Consider the following 15,367-nt stretch of genomic DNA (forward strand, 5'->3'; position numbering starts at 1 on the left):
AGCAAAAAGCAGATCTGCCTCATTCTCACTTGGCGAAACATGTGCTGGGCCCAGGCTTAACCCGAGCAACGCGGTCCAGGTCCAGTCCTGAATCCAAGGGTTCTGCGAGGAGTCAGTCCGACAGGACAAAGGCATAAACCAGGCAAGGTCAGGCACAGATCAGAGGCAGGTTCTGGCAAACAGCAACGTTGCTCCCGCAACCTGGGGCGGGGTCCAGCAGCCTTTTATCTCTGTCGGGGTAACGGCCGGTCCTGATCCCCCGGCGACTCACCTCCCTGTCTCGCCCGAAGGCAAGCACTCCTCCTGCAAGTACGCAGGTCTCTCCTTCTCTCAGACCTCAGTCTCTGCAGCTCGGGAGACGTCGGTGGGTGACTAGACCCAGAGGCCGCCTCAGCCTCTCCTGACCCAACTGGTAGTGGAGCAGCTGTAAGTGATGGCCCAGCTGGAGGCAACGAGGGAATCCCTGCATCTGGAGCCAGGGCAGGATCAGGCCCCTGACTCGGCTCAGCTGGTGCTTGTTGCAGGGGAGCCTGTGCAGAATGGGGCTCTTCAGGATCAGGCCCCAGACTCGGTTCAGCTGCCTCATGAGGCAAAGGATCCGGTGCGGACTGAGACTCCTCTGGCTCAGAGTCCGAGCCCGAGTCCCAGGCCATCACACAACGATACCAAAAATCCAAACACAGCCATCCTCCAAAATTATCTCCCAATGATACCGTGCCCTCCTCCAGCTAAGCGATAGGTTCAGGAATGCACATGCTAGAGTATGTGTGCCCCCCCCCCCCAAAGATATTAGGGAAAATGACATCCACAAATGCATTGTGTTAGACAAAATTGCTTGTGCAGGTATGGCAATAATAATAATAATAATAATAATAATAATAATAATAATAATAATAATAATAAATTGTATTTATACCCCACCCTCCCCAGCCAAGACTGGGCTCAGGGCGGCTAACATCAGGTATTAAAAACAATTGATTAAAAGACAACTTAAAAACAAGATTAAAACACAACATTAAAATGCAGCCTCATTTCAGTAGAAACTCAAATCAAAAACTTTTGGGGGATAAAAACAAACATCAGGCAAAATTGCATACAAATATGTGTCTATTGAAGGGACGCGGGTGGTGCTGTGGGTTAAACCACAGAGCCTAGGACTTGCCGATTGAAAGGTCGGCAGTTCGAATCCCCGCGACAGGGTGAGCTTCCGTTGCTCAGTCCCTGCTCCTGCCAACCTAGCAGTTCGAAAGCACGTCAAAGTGCAAGTAGATAAATAGGTACCACTCCGGTGGGAAGGTAAACGGCGTTTCCGTGCGCTGCTCTGGTTCACCAGAAGCGGCTTAGTCATGCTGGCCACATGACCCGGAAGCTGTACGCTGGCTCCCTTGGCCAGTAAAGCGAGATGAGCGCCACAACCCCAGAGTCATCCGCGACTGGACCTAATGGTCAGGGTTCCCTTTAAGGTAAAGGTAAAGGTACCCCTGCCCATATGGGCCAGTCTTGACAGACTCTAGGGTTGTGCGCCCATCTCACTCTACAGGGTTCCCTTTACCTTTACCTTCATGTGTCTATCGAGAAATTCGCACTGATGGAATGAATTTTCATGAGGACTTAACTTTTTCCTCCTTCGCAAACTCATATGGAAATGTGGAGATCTGCACTTGAATTGAGAGACTGAAATTGAAAAATCCGCGCCTCCTACCAGTGCTTTCAAAGGAGGCTTTAAAGGAGGGCTGGACCAGTTCATGGAGGGAGGAAGAGCTTTTAGCCAAGCTGGCTCTGCCCTGTCTCCACAGTCGGAGGCAGAAATGGTTCTGAATACCAGAACCGTAGGAGAAGAGAGAGCTCTTGCGCTTGGATCCTGTTGCTGGTTTCCCTTTGGGGTATTTGGGTGACCAGCGGGAGACCAGGATGCTGAACTAAACAGCATCCCGCCCCCTTGGGCCTGATCCAGCATCCAGGCTTTTCTGACATTCTTATGGAACCTCCAGGTCCAGAGGGAGTCTACCCAGATTTCTAGGTTCTTTTTCCCCCAAATTTTTTTTTATTCATTTTATAACACAACTAAACAACACAAACAGAAGAAAAACAACAATACAAACAAATTCTTGTCTTATCCTTATTTTTCTAAACATTGTTAGGTGGGCTTCCGCAAGTCCCCCCATCTGATTTTCATTTTTACCTCATCTTTAGCAGTTTACATATATCAGAATTTCGAACCATTTTTAAAATTACGCTTACTTTTACCATAAAAATCTTCACATTTTATCACTTACAAATACAGTGGTACCTCAGGTTACATACGCTTTAGGTTACATACGCTTCAGGTTACAGACTCCGCTAACCCAGAAATAGTGCTTCAGGTGAAGAACTTTGCTTCAGGATGAGAACAGCAGCAGCAGGAGGCCCCATTAGCTAAAGTGGTGCTTCAGGTTAAGAACAGTTTCAGGTTAAGAACGGACCTCCGGAAAAAATTAAGTGCTTAACCCGAGGTACCACTGTAATACTATTTTAAAATACACTAACCCTACAGCCTATATCCACTTCCAAAGCTATTCTAAGATTTAAATATTAACACATTTTATCAGATATTCTTTAAACTTCTTCCAATCTTCTTCCACCGTCTCTTCTCTCTGGTCTCGGAGTCTCCCAGTCAGTTCGGCAAGTTCCATATAGTCCATCATCTTCATCTGCCATTCTTCGATAGTTGGCAAATCTTGTTTCTTCCAATTCTTCGCTAGTAATATTCTTTCAGATGTTGTGGCACACAGAAAAAAAGTAACATCCTTCTTGGGGATTTCAGCCCTAGATTTCTAGGTTCTTTGGGACATTTATGGTCACTGTGAGAACAAGATTTTGGACTGGAGGGAGAGCTCTCCTAATGTTGTTGTTGTTGTTTAGACGTTTAGTCGTGTCCGCCTCTTTGTGGCCCCCTGGACCAGAGCACGCCAGGCCCTCCTGTCTTCCACTGCCTCCCGCAGTTTGGTCAAACTCATGCTGGTAGCTTCAAGAACACTGTCCCACCATCTCCTCCTCTGTCGTCCCCTTCTCCTTGTGCCCTCCATCTTTCGCAACATCAGGGTCTTTTCCAGGGAGTCTTCTCTTCTCATGAGGTGGCCAAAGTCTTGGAGCCTCAGCTTCAGGATCTGTCCTTCCAGTGAGCACTCAGGGCTGATTTCCTTCAGAATGGAGAGGTTGGATCTTCTTGCAGTCCATGGGACTCTCAAGAGTCTCCTCCAGCACCAGAATTCAAAAGCATAAATTCTTCAGCGATCACCCTTCTTTATGGTCCAGCTCAGAATAAACCACCCCTATTGCATAAATGCATGCACCCTTTGGGTGATTTCTTTGGGGTGAGGGGCGGGAGAGGAGAGGAAGTTTCCTCACCTCGCTCGACCGTTCCGGAAGCTTCCGGCACAGAAGAAACCCAGGAAGTCCTACATCACTGGGAGGCACACTCAGGTCAGAAACCCAGCAGGTTTTTCTTAGAGGGGGAAAGTTATATGGAAGGGACCTGAGGGTTTTTTCTGAGCGAGGGATAGAGACGGAAGACTTCAGTCACCAGAACTATTGATTTGGCATTAAATTCCCTCCTTTCTTCCCTCCTCCTCCAATCCATGCAATTAAACAGAGGCATTAAAAACAAGGGAGCCACGTTCTTTTGAGGTCACCATCCCCTTTAAAAGCAAAACTTTAAAAGCGTTGGCCCCTTTGGAAAGGCTGGTTTAAAGAGGGACACAGTAATAAGGTGCCCTACAGAGAACCAAATCCGTCTAGCTCAGTTTTTAAGGGAACAGCCTGAAAAGGCATCTGTAGGCAGGATTTGGGTACGCTTCTGTTTGAAACTCCCGAGAGCCACAGCCAGGCCATGTAAACAAATGGCTCAAAGGTCTGACTCAGTATAAGACAGCTTCCAATATCACTATTGCTCAGCATTTTCCTCAGAACCATGAGGACTAGAGACTTGGTTTATTTTTAAGGGGACGGCTGAAGCTCAGGAACAGAGAGGGGTTTGGGGAGACTCCCAGTCTACAACGCTGCTGATCAGTGCAGACAGTATTGAGCCACATCAGGGAGGTCCAACTTTTCATACCAATGGCATAATCCAATAGTTTAATCTGCCAGTCCACTCTGGTAGGGACCTTGTCGTCTTTCCAGCTCTGGGCAAGCAATATCCTTGCAGCTGCTGCGGCATACATAAACAGTCTTTTCTGTTCCTTCGTTCTCTCTGCACCTACAATTCCTAACAAAAAGCCTTATTTTAAACATTCCCCCCACCCAATTCATTATATATTTCCCAGAATTCCTTTATTCCTTTACAATTCCACCACATGGGGTAAAGGGACCCCTGACCATTAGGTCCGGTCATGGCCGACTCGGGTTGCAGCGCTCATCTCGTTTTATTGGCCGAGGGAGCCGACGTACAGCTTCCGGGTCATGTGGCCAGAATGACTAAGCCGCTTCTAGCGAACCAGAGCAGTGCACGGAAACACCATCTACCTTCCCGCTGGAGTGGTACCTATTTATCTACTTGCACTTGACGTGCTTTTGAACTGCTAGGTTGGCAGGAGCAGGGACCGAGCAACGGGAGCTCATTATATATTTCCCAGAATTCCTTTATTGCTTTACAATTCCACCACATGTGGTAAAAGGTGCCACCCAAATCTTTTAAGTGCTTAGGGCCTCTGAAGGTCTTGATCCGGTCCTGCGTGAGGCTCTGGCAGGCTCCCCGAGCCCCTCCACCTCCTTCCCAAAACTGGGAAAGCACTAACCAGGCTTTGGGGAGGAGTTGGGAGAGGACCCTGCCAGAGCCATCGCACCATCTTCCCAAAGCCCAGCAACTCACTTACCTGGTTTGGGGGAAGGGCTGCAAGGGTGGGGGAGGCCAAAAAAGGCCTCAGGGGCCACCTTGAGCTAGAGGACCCAATGATCTGGCCCTGCGGTGCGTCACGAACGCCTTCTCATTTTCTCTTTTCTTCTCCGTTTTGCTGCCTCCCGCCAGCCTGCAAAAGGAAAGAGCAAGATCAAGGCAAAGCCGACCGAAACCACGTCCCTAAGCGCCACCGCCTGGTCTTCACGGACATCCAGCGCCGCACGCTCCACGCCATCTTCCACGAGAACCAGCGCCCTTCCAAAGACCTTCAGATCACCATCGCCCAGCAGCTGGGCCTGGAGCTCTCCACCGTCAGCAACTTCTTCATGAACGCCCGGAGGCGCAGCCTGGACAAGTGGATGGAGGAGGGCCGCTCCCCATCCTCGGGGGGCCACGCCACCAACCCCTCCTCGGCCGTCACCTGCACCAAAGCGTAACGGGCCTCCCTTTGGCACCTTCCGGCGTCCCCCAACCACGACCCTCCGTTACACCAAAGATGGCAGGATGGCCTTTGGCCAGGAGACAAAATGGCGGAAGGGCGCTTGGCCAATGCGCCAAGTGGGAGGGGGAAAACCAGGATGGGGGCGGTGTAATACGACTTTACGGTTTCATTCCTCTCTGGATCTGACCTCTGGGCAGAAACTAGCCGGATCCTAAACGAGAACAAAGCTTTTTGCGACCTAAAAGGAGGGTTATGGCGAAACCCGGACGGCGGAAAGCGAGGAAGGTGTTTCCCGGGCAAAGGACGGCGTCTACGGTCAAGGCTATTCCAAAGACTTTCTGCGTATGTTTCCCCCGCTGAGACCTTGTTCTGTGTTGTTCCTATTGAGGAGGCAGTGCCATCTGGTGGCGAGAGGGGAAAAAGAAGTGTGTTTGGCAGTGGGGTCTATGGGGGAGAAACTAGGTTATTTTCCATCTTTCTCTTTCAGTGGGAAAGCGGCAACGCTTAAAAAGATGGGAGCATCCATGGTTGCCACCACCCTGGGAAAGCAAGCCAGGAAACCCATCTAATATGTTGCACATCTGGAGGAGGAGTAGAAATACCATGTACCAAATCCCAGGCTAACCAGGAGGGGTTGAATTGAAAGCCTCCCTCTCAATGCAAGGGGAGAGAACCAATGTTTTCGGTCGAGGGCCACATTGCCTCTGGGGTGATCTCTCGGGGGCCGCGTGCTTGCGGTGGGCGGGGCTGCTGCCAGGAGTGGGCGGAGCCAGCACCCAAAATGGGCAAGGCACTTCAAGGCACAGAAAATGAGGTGCCTCCCTCCCAGTTTTGTCAGGCTGGTGATAAAGGCCATCCATTGACCAGTGAAAACCTAGGGTTGCCATATATAATAATAATAAATAATAATAATTTATTATTTATACCCCACCCACCTGGCTGGGTTTCCCCAGCCACTATGGGCAGCTTCCAACAAAACACTAAAATACATTAACCTATTAAACATTAAAAGCTTCCCTAAACAGGGCTGCCTTCAGATGTCTTCTAAAAGTTTGGTAGTTATTTTTCTCTTTGGCATCTGGTGGGAGGGCGTTCCACAGGGCGGTCGCCACCACCGAGAAGGCCCTCTGCCTGGTTCCCTGTAACTTGGCTTCTCGCAGCGAGGGAACCGCCAGAAGGCCCTCGGCGCTGGACCTCAGTGTCCAAAATTTCCTGGACATAGCCAGAAACAATGTCCGGATGGAAATCGCTGTAATGTCCTCTATTTTGAGATTTTGTAAATCTCAAAAAACCAAAAACCCTCAGCAACTTTTGTGTCTGGGTTTTCACTTTTTGAAATACGGCAGCCCCACCCTGCCCACACCTGTGCCTTTGAAGAGCAGCTCAATCTGCCAGCAAAATATGTCAAGGTGTGGAAATTAGCATAGCTGCTACCAATGTGGACAAACTGGGGCAGGAGCAGGTGGTAAAATTGGAGAGCCTTGCCAATGATCCACTTTGATACAGGCCTTGCTGAAGCTTTTCTGATTCAAAGTGAAATATACTCAGAATCGAGAGTGGATTTCACGCTCTTTATTCAGCTCATCGTGGTGAGGAGGAATGGAAGTTTCCCCAAAGTATCTGCTTTATACACCTTATTTACACAATGGGCTGCACGTGATTGGCTAATTCCAGAATTCTCTTGTAGGCCAATCAGGTTGTGGATTCACTTCCATCTGGAGCTGGATTGGGTGGCTCCTGCGGAACAATACTGCTGCATTGTTCTAGGACCAATCAGACTGCTGCATTCTGAATCCTATTGTTCTAGGACCAATCAGACTGCTGCATTTTGGATCCTATTGTTCTAGGACCAATCAGACTGCTGCATTCTGAATCCTATTGTTCTAGGACCAATCAGACTGCTGCATTCTGAATCTTATTGTTCTAGGACCAATCAGACTGCTGCATTCTGAATCCTATTGTTCTAGGACCAATCAGACGCTGCATTCTGAATCCTATTGTTCTAGGACCAATCAGACTGCTGCATTCTGGATCCTATTGTTCTAGGACCAATCAGACTGCTGCATTCTGAATCCTGTTGTTCTAGGACCAATCAGACTGCTGCATTTTGGATCCTATTCAACTCAGTACATAACACAAAGCATGTTCAAAGTGCTGGTTCCCAGATGGCGTGTCGAGGGAGAACAGCCTTGTAGGCATCTGACGCCTGCCCATAGCACCCCTGGGCGAGTCAGGGGTCTGGCTTTTGCCTCTTTGGGCCAGCAGGGGGCAAGCAAATACCGGCAGTTTGTAACTTCCACAGAAAGGGTGCCCATCCCTTCTTCAGGTGATTTCGAAAGTAAACTCGTGGGCCGGCAAGCTGAGGATTGCCAGCGATTCCTCAGTTGTGATTCCTGCATTGCAACTTCCTGCATTCTGCTGTATAAGACGACTTTTTAACCCTGGAAAATCCTCTAGAGCAGTGTTTCCCAACCTTTTTTGGGCAAAGGCACACTTGTTTGATGAAAAAAATCTTGAGGCACACCACCATTACAGCCCCGTGATGTCAGCGCGCAGCGTCACGCTGGGAGGGAAGGGCGCCGGGGCGCTGCTGCTGCTGCTGCCGCCGCCGCTCCCGGCAGGCATGGGCCCAGCTGAGGCGGTGGCGGCTGTTGTGGTGGTGGCGATAGCGGGCGGAGGAGGGGGCGGCGGCGGGGCCGAGGTGGCCGGCGGCGGCGGGGGAGGCGGCGGCGGGTGGAGCAGGAGGGCGGCCGAGGCCGGTGAGGGAGTAGGGTTGCCCGGGGCTTGAGGAGCCGTCGCCGGGAGTTGCTGCTGCTGTTGTTGCTGCTGCTGCCCGGACATGCCGGCCTCCTCCTCGTCCGCTGTCTCGCGCTCCTCCCTTTTGCGCACGCTGCCCCGCCGCCGCCCCATTGGCCGGGTCCTGTCAGCTGATCCTATGTTATTTCCTGTGTGTGTGTGTGAGGGGAGAATGGAGAGAGAAACCTCGGCACCACCACCGCGGAGCCGCCCCCGGCTCGACGCAGATCCTCGCCGCCGCCGCCCCGCCTCTCGCCGCCCGACTCGCCCGCCTCCCTCCCACGGCACACCAGGCAACGTCTCGCGGCACACTAGTGTGCCGCGGAACACCGGTTGGGAAACACTGCTCTAGAGAGTCGGGGGTCGTCTTATTCGCTGGGTATGGGTTCGCTGAGCAGTAGCAGTGGGTGGTGGGCTCCTCTCCACGCCAGGAGGAAGCCGCCCAGCGAAGCCCGCTTAGCATCGCTGGACAGCTTCCTCCCGGCACGGAGCCCGCTGCCCACTGCTGCTGCCCAGCGAAGCTGCCGTGTATAAGGCTGGGCGTGTAAGTTGACCCCCCAAATTGGCAGCTGCCAATTTGGGGGGTTGTCTTATACGCCCAGTCGCCTAATACGCCGGAATCTATGGAAGTTGAAATGGATTATTTGTGTTTGTAGCATCAGACCCACCTCCCACCGCAAACCAGAACGTCTGGTTCTTCTCTGTTTTGACTTGGGCCTTGTTTACAACCTCGGGGGGCTTCCGTCGCTGGTCAGGTGGGCAGACCTACAGGGCTGACCTGAGGTTTCCAGGTGTGCCTGCCCCACTGCAGGTGAGGGAACCTTTCTTCCATTATTTTACGCACAACAAGAGCTGTTCTCTCTCACAACACACTTCGGCACAGTTTGAGAGCGATTTCCCCAAGTTCTTCCAGAAGCGGACACCCAAGTCCCACCTGCCTTTATCTGTAAGGTGGGGTGGGAAACCTCAGGCCCTCCAGGCCTCTCTATGCGGCCCTCAGAGGCCTCTCCAGGCCTCCCCTGCTCTCTAGAGAGGGCTGGGAGAGGGTGTGCAGAAACTAGCCAGCTGTACAAAGCCATTTACATCCGTTGTTCCACCCACTTTTGCTCCTGGACACTATTGGCAAGCGGCCCCCGGAAGGTCACCAAGAGTAGAATGCGGCCCCTCAGGTGGAAAAAGGCCTCCCATCGGTCTTAAGGATTCCTCAAATAATGTAGGGGATGCATTTTCAACCCTTCTCTTGGGCCACACCAAATGAAACTTATTTTAGCTTTGGAAGCCCTCCTAGGTGAAATTGCCATAACTGGCTTTTGCTTTTCTCTGGCTGCTGACATGACAATATATCCCCGGGTGGGTGGGTGCAAGGATAGCTCCTCCCCTTCCTGCCAGAACATCGCGCCAATGGTCACTGCCTCCTCCTCCCTGTTTCCCTATTGGGTGTTCCCACTGTCCGAAATTTGGCAAAATTTGCTGGCGGGGGGCGGGGGGAACGAAAAGAAACTTCTACCTCACTTTGTCTCTTGCACCGAAAACGATACCAAAGATGATTTTTGTTTGTTTGTTTCGTTTTGCAAAGGAAGTCTTTTGTGCGTCCGCGTGGGTGAGCATGTGTTTTGAGGATGCGTGGGTAAGGTGGGCGCGTGTGTCGTGACATAGATATATTTCTATCTATTTTTTGCATGGCTTCTCAAAAAAGAAAAAAAAGGGAAAAAACGTTACTCTGTTTCGTGTCAGAAACTCTCAGCTTGCGCCGGGCAGAGAGGGAGACGGCTTTTCCTGCTGCGAGGGAACAACCACATCCCCGAATTTGCCACGACACAACCCAGACCCCCCCTTTCCCCGCTACCACGATCCGTGCAGGTGCTTTCGAGAAGAAATAAATGCACTTTAGTATTTATGCCACAGGGTTAGGAGCTGGAAGGGCCTTCTGAACAGATGCTGAGCCACAAAGTTTCCCTTTTTAAAAAAAGCAAGCCACAGCGATGTTTTGTCCACCCGTCCCTGTTCCAAAATTTAGCAGCTCTGTGACTTAGGAAGAAACAAGAAGAAACAGAGCGCAGCCCAGGTCATTCCATTGAAAGATGTTTATGCAATCTGCACACTGTCAATTTGGGGGTTTTATTGTGTGTGTGTGTAAAAGCTTACTGGTTTTACTGAGGCAGAGGCCTCAGTTGGCAATTGCAGGGGGGAAGGATGGAGGGGGAAGCAGCAGCAAGGCAACGGGGGACAGAGTTGCGTGTGTCCTCAGGTGTGATGGAGGAGGCCTGAGTCCAGGTGGCCCTCTGGACCCATCAGCTCAGGCACCAAAAAGGAAAAGTCTTGGGCTGGTCCTGCCTCCAGCTCCCAAACCAGCTGCACTGACAACATCTAGCAAATCAGGCAAGGCCACAGTCACACCACATGTTGAAAGCACTATGGCGGCACTTGAAACAGCTACTGCTGCGCCCAGAGGATCCTGGGAGCTGTAGTTTTAAGCATACTGGTAGTTGCTATGGAAACCTCCCCCCTTTTCACCTTAGAGAGCTACAATTCCCTGAGCTCCCTGTGAAGAGGGATTGATCATTCAACCACCCTGAGAATTGCAACTCCGGGATTTCGCCTAACGGCTCTCCCGCACACTTAAACTACAGTTCCCAAGATTCTTTGGGGGGAAGGCATGACACTTTAAAACAGTATCTAGAGTGCTTTAAATGCATGCGAATGTAGCCTTTGCTAACAAAGCACTACAGTGGAATACACAAACACCATATTGGTTTTAGGTTGTGGGTGTGCCAGTGGAATTTGGCATGCAGACCTGCATTGACAGGTGACTGCAATAAAAACTACCTTTATGATGCGGCAGATAAGGGAGCGGATACAGGCAGGAGATTTTCTCTGACGTCTGACCGATGATGCAAAGCTGCCCCCCTCCCCTCCTACCACACGCCAGAATTATCTTCAAAACACAAAGCACACTGGGTGGCAAGGTGCGTTCTGGAGACAGTGCGATGCCTGTGGCATTTTGGAAATCTTACAATTGCGCTTCGTGCACGACACCTGGAATGCAGGAGACAGGGATGTGGCGATGGCCTAGTCAGAGAAACCAAACATTGCCACATCAAGGCAAGAGGTTGGGCGGCCATCCAGCAGGGATTCTTTAGCTGTGACTCCTGCACTTCAGGGGGTTGGGCTGGATGACCCTCAGGACCCCTTCCCAACTCCACAATTCCGATTCCCGAGATTCTTAAGAGACACAGCTCTGAGAGTCAGATTTGAAATGGCAAAAGGACACTTTCTCGGAACCAGTTTTGTTTCCATCGTTTGACTGCTCCACTAGTTAATTCTCCTCTACATCAAAGTTTCCTATAGCCTGACCCTGGTTCTGAGCTCTGGGACCTCAGAAGGTGCCTTCTGGCTTTGATAATCTCTTTTGATGTTTAAAAGCTCCCTGCTTCCAAAACAGCTGCAAACCAGGAGACCTTAATTATATATATTTAAAAAATCCAGACCCTGCACAATAATGTCTTCATTTTAAAGAAGAACAAAAGAGCCCCGACTTGGCAAAAAAAGAGAAAAAATGAAGTTTTGTTTAAAAAAATGGCAACCCTGCGAATTGTTTTGCCATCTTTTCCAAATTTGGCAATTGCTCCTGTGCCTTTAATAACAGGCAGAAAAAGCACCACAAAGCTTTTCCAGACAAAGAGAAATTTCACCTGCCTCGGTTTCGGAGTTCCAGGCTTTCTTTCAGAAAGGCACAGAGAAGTTAGAAGTTTGTCTGAAGGAAGGAAAAAGATGGCAACCTAACAAGCGCCGATACATTTCCCATAAGCCCTTTCTTCTTCTCCCCTCCCCGCTCCCTGGCCGGTGTAAGCTGAGTGACGTGGTCATGTTTTTAATCAAAGCAGTGCATTACTATATATTAATAAATTGAATGTTTCTTCTTTGTTTGTCGACCGAGCTAACTTAAAAAGAGAGAAAACCAAAGTCGCTTTTTTGGCCTGTAAACGAGAAAATGAAAAGGAAAAAAAAAGGAAGAAGCTGTACATTTTATACCAAAGGTTTTTCTTTTCTTTTCCTTCTTCTTGGATACCTCATCCTGTACCTGTTTGTGGTGAAATGTTAATTCACAAAAAGTAAACGTCCTGAATTGAAATACAATGCAGTGCTTTACATTTAATGGGGAGAGGGGGGAAGTATGTTTGTTTGTGTGTTTCCTCAACAGAAGCATCTGCATTTTAAAAAATGCATCCTTATAAAATGTCAAAAAGGGAGAAAATTCCTGTAGAAAGGCAGTCAAACGGCTAGGTGGAATTTCCAACAGCAAATCTCCACCAAGAAACTCACCTAATTTGCAATCCCCTAGCCTGAGGGGAAGGGACGTGGGTGGCGCTGTGGGTTAAACCACAGAGCCTAGGACTTGCCGATTAGAAGGTCGGCGGTTCGAATCCCCGCGACGGGGTGAGCTCCCGTTGCTCAGTCCTTGCTCCTGCCAACCTAGCAGTTCCAAAGCATGAAGTGCAAGTAGATAAATAGGTACCACTCCGGCGGGAAGGTAAACGGCATTTCCATGCACTGCTCTGGTTTGCCAGAAGCGGCTTAGTCATGCTGGCCACATGACCCGGAAACTGTACGCCAGCTCCCTCAGCCAATAAAGCGAGATGAGCGCCGCAACCCCAGAGTCGGCCATGACTGGATCTAATGGTCAGGGGTCCCTTTACCTTTCCCTAGCCTGAGGGGAGATGAAGTCCTACAGTATCTGGGGGTGACACAAGTTCTCGAGTCCCACTGAAAGACCCAAAGCACAGCCATTTATTATATATATTTATGGCCTGTCATTCTCCATGCTGCCCCATGATACACTACAATTACATTGTGTCTCACCTTCCATCGTTTCAAAGGAGCAGAAAGGTGAAAACCTTGGCCCAACGTCAAAAAGTACAAGAAGCGATGGGGCCAGAGGGAAGGGCATTCCACAATCTGGGGAGCCACCACCATAAAGACCCTCTCACGCCCTGCCACCCCACAAACTTCACAAAACAGTGGAGGCCTTGCTGGTGACTCAACACCTGGGCAGGTGGACCTAGGAGGAGGAGGTGCTCATTCAGGTATTTGGGGGCCATGTCATTCAGGGTTCTCCATATGTTGGCGGAAGCATCTGTAACTGAACTCAGAAGCATACAGGCAACCAGTGCTGGTCCTCAAGAACTGGCATAATATGTGCCCAGCAAGCAATGCCATTGCACAGAGCAGGGGTAGCCAATGAGGTGCCTCCAGGTGATGCTAAACTACAACTCCCATCATCCCAGGGTACTGGCCATGCTAGCTGGGGCTGATGGGAATTGGAGTCCAAGCCATCCAGACGTCACCTCATTGGCTAATCTTGGCATGGAGTGTCCACTACACCTGTCACAATATACCCAACCAAAATAGCAGCCTAGGCTTGGAACATTAATGGGTTATTTTGGCAACTCAACTAAAGCTTGGAGCAGCCTTCTTTTCGGGATGGTCGGCCCTCTCTCTACACCAGCAGGGTGTGGGGAAGCACAGCTCCGTAGCAGAGCACATGCTTGGATTGCAGAAGGCTCCTAGGCATGGCCTATTAAAAAGGATCTCTGTTAGCTTGTTGTTGTTGTTTAGTCGTTTGGTCATGTGCAACTCTTTGTGACCCCCTGGACCAGAGCACGCCAGGCACTCCTGTCCTCCACTGCCTCCCCCAGTTTGGTCAAACTCATGCTGGTAGCTTCGAGAACACTGTCCCACCATCTCGTCCTCTGTTGTCCCCTTCTCCTTGTGCCCTCCATCTTTCCCAACATCAGGGTCTTTTCCAGGGAGTCTTCTCTTCTCATGAGGTGGCCAAAGTCTTGGAGCCTCAGCTTCAGGATCTGTCCTTCCAGTGAGCACTCAGGGATGATTTCCTTCAGAATGGATGCGTTTGATCTTCTTGCAGTCCATGGGACTCTCAAGAGTCTTCTCCAGCACCATAATTCAAAAGCATCAATTCTTCGGCGATCAGCCTTCTTTATGGTCCAGCTCTCATTTCCATACATCACTACTAGGAAAACCATAGCTTAAACTATATGGACCTTTGTTGGCACTCTGTTAGCTAGATCAGGAAATAGCTCCTCTGTTCAAGAGCCACATCCCCGGCCATGGAAGACAGAACAATGGTTGGATTGGATTCTCTCTTCAGGCAGCTGCTTTTGGTTCATCCTAAGGAGAGCCTGCAGGATGAGGCCCTTGGCCCACCTAGGCCAGCATCCTGTTCTCACAGCAGCCAGCCAGACGTCCGTTGGGAACCTGTAAACAGGACCCAAGCACAACAGCACACTCTCGTCCTGCGGTTTCCAGCAACTGGGATTCGCAAGCAAAATTGCTTCCTGCAGCGGTGGAGGAAACTTTCCCCAACTTTGGGGGAAAGGTCACAGCTCATTGGGCGCAGGACACACACTGCAGATGAAAGGATCTTGGGAAGGGTGTGCCCAAGACCCCAGAGACTTGTGGCAATTCAGAAAGGGCTCTGGGAAAGGCAGACTAACAGCTTCACTCCGCCTGGAGCAGCTTCGCACACTTAATTCCAACAAGTGGTTCAGGGCTCCTAAACCCACACTTCTGGGTACAGAGCTCTCCCCAAAGATCCTGCATTGCAGGGGGTTCGACTAAAGGACCCTTGGGATCCCTTCCAACTCTATGATTCTCTGATTCCATAAAAGCACAGCAGGATCAGAACAAAAGTCCGTTTAGCCCAATACAATTCTTAACAGTTCTTAGCAACCTGAGATGCAATATCAGCAATGCACGTATCATGCTGTGTTGCCAAATCAGAGTACAGTGGTACCTCAGGTTACATGCGCTTCAGGTTACAGACTTCGCTAACCCAGAAATAGTGCTTCAGGTTAAGAACTTTGCTTCAGGATGAGAACAGAAATCTTGTTCAAGTGGCACGGCAGCAGCAGGAGGCCCCATTAACTAAAGTGGTCCTTCAGGTTAAGAACAGTTTCAGGTTAAGAACGGACCTCCGGAACAAATTAAGTACTTAACCCGAGGTACCACTGTATGGAGTTCAGTTGGCTGGAATGTCTGGTTTCATTTAAAAAACAAAACCAAGCTTCTAGATCTTATGACCATGAAAACATGACCTATAGCGTATGGGCAACACCTAAAAGTCTCAGAAGCCAGGAAGATGACGGAAGAAGATTTTAAGAGCATAGGCCATGGTTTGCCAGCATGGTGCCTCTCTAGGTGTTTTGAACTACAGCTCCCATCAAGCAAAGACAGCC

At 50.2% G+C, this 15,367-nt stretch overlaps 1 protein-coding gene across 1 annotated transcript in view; it reads left to right on the forward strand.

The window, feature by feature from the left end:
• Nucleotides 1-7,058, forward strand: part of LOC114587120 (hepatocyte nuclear factor 6-like) — a 31,341-nt gene extending 24,283 nt beyond the window's left edge. Inside the window, exon 4 of the mRNA XM_028711066.2 lies at nt 5,003-7,058. Within this exon, the coding sequence (XP_028566899.1) occupies nt 5,003-5,310 (308 nt within the window). The 3' untranslated portion in view covers nt 5,311-7,058. The remainder of the gene's footprint in view (nt 1-5,002) is intronic.
• Nucleotides 7,059-15,367: the final 8,309 nt, after the last annotated feature.

Source organism: Podarcis muralis, chromosome 16 (assembly GCF_964188315.1).
Source record: "Podarcis muralis chromosome 16, rPodMur119.hap1.1, whole genome shotgun sequence".
Lineage (NCBI taxonomy): Eukaryota > Metazoa > Chordata > Lepidosauria > Squamata > Lacertidae > Podarcis > Podarcis muralis.